This window comes from Belonocnema kinseyi, chromosome 5 (assembly GCF_010883055.1).
Source record: "Belonocnema kinseyi isolate 2016_QV_RU_SX_M_011 chromosome 5, B_treatae_v1, whole genome shotgun sequence".
Lineage (NCBI taxonomy): Eukaryota > Metazoa > Arthropoda > Insecta > Hymenoptera > Cynipidae > Belonocnema > Belonocnema kinseyi.
In genome coordinates this window covers 51,744,437-51,745,595 of record NC_046661.1, presented here as the reverse complement: position 1 = coordinate 51,745,595, position 1,159 = coordinate 51,744,437, and the positions used below count along the sequence as shown (strand labels likewise).

Below are 1,159 nucleotides of genomic sequence, written 5' to 3'. Positions count from 1 at the left end.
GAAAAATCAAACTGCACGAAAGTGTCCAAATCTCACTGAACAACATGTCTACAAGTTGGCAAGTTATTCTAAAATGCGAGTGCTTCTTGCTCTTCAGGTATGTTGTGCTAACACATGAAATTGACTTTTTTTTAATGCTGTTTTATTATTTCATATATTGTCATTAGTATTATCAACAATATTCTGTTTTTTTAGCTAATTAGCCATTCAGTAGCAGAAGGTCTAAGATATTATAAGAGCCGAATTGACGAACTGAAGGACTGTGGATCGACTGCCAACTTCTGCGATATATTCAACTTTGGATTTGACGCATTAAACAGAACTACACGAGAAACAGGAATACGACTTGATAGTGAGGATTTTAAGGTAAATAAAAGTTCAATATTGCGTACTGCATATGTGAATCCAATTTTTAAAGAATTTTACACAAAAATATTGGTTTTTCTTCTCAGATATTGCAGTTACTCTTGGACTGGCTAGATGCATGGGAACAGAGGGTCTTGGATGGTACCTTAGAGAAAAAGGATTTTTTAACAGAAAGCACTGCTCATGGACTGAGGGTTACTTTACACTCTACTATAGAATTATCGCACTATTTGTTGGAAAAGTGTAAATTTGACTACGTCCTCACAGGAAAAATTAACCAAGATTCACTAGAGGTTCGCTTAGTAACTATTCAACGATGATTTACGTAATCGTTTATGTTCTAGGATCTGGATCATCTGTAACAACAGCTTAAATGTGTCAGTCTTAGCATTTGAATTAAATTGTATATTTTTCATGTTTTTTGCAGCTTCGTAAAGTAAGTTTATCAGCCATATTAATGTATAAGTACGACTACAATTTAAACCCTAAAACTAAATCATTTTAAGATAATTTTGATTCTTGTTTTTCCGCATTGTAAATGTCTAATGTGTGTGCATATAGAAGTAGTAGTAGTAGTAGTAATAGTAGTAGTAGTAGTAGTAGTAGTAGTAGCAGTAGTAGTAGTATTAGTAGTAGTAGTAGCAGTAGCAGTAGTAGTAGTAGATGAAAAATTAAAAGCACAGAAAATTATATATTCAAAACCTCAACCATATTCAAACAATTTGTATTTCCGCTTTTAGTTCACTTTGGGGTTGCTTTTATTAATAATCTGTTTTTTTAGTAACATGTTCCT

The 1,159-nt window shown here is 32.5% G+C and overlaps 1 protein-coding gene across 1 annotated transcript; it reads left to right on the top strand.

Moving 5' to 3' along the window:
- Positions 1-7: 7 nt before the first annotated feature.
- Positions 8-974, top strand: LOC117173352. Its single transcript, XM_033361854.1, has 3 exons — positions 8-97; positions 196-366; positions 453-974. The coding sequence occupies exons 1-3, from the start codon at positions 74-76 to the stop codon at positions 684-686; spliced, it is 429 nt and encodes a 142-aa protein (XP_033217745.1). The 5' UTR covers positions 8-73; the 3' UTR covers positions 687-974.
- Positions 975-1,159: the final 185 nt, after the last annotated feature.

What these genes read in the sequence shown, in the direction of transcription:
- LOC117173352 (XM_033361854.1), top strand. Translation starts at nt 74, where the DNA reads ATGCGAGTGCTTCTTGCTCTTCAG. An exon ending in GAGTGCTTCTTGCTCTTCAG is followed by an intron (nt 98 to 195) that starts GTATGTTGTGCT and finishes CTGTTTTTTTAG; the next exon opens with CTAATTAGCCATTCAGTAGC. An exon ending in TTGATAGTGAGGATTTTAAG is followed by an intron (nt 367 to 452) that starts GTAAATAAAAGT and finishes TTTTCTTCTCAG; the next exon opens with ATATTGCAGTTACTCTTGGA.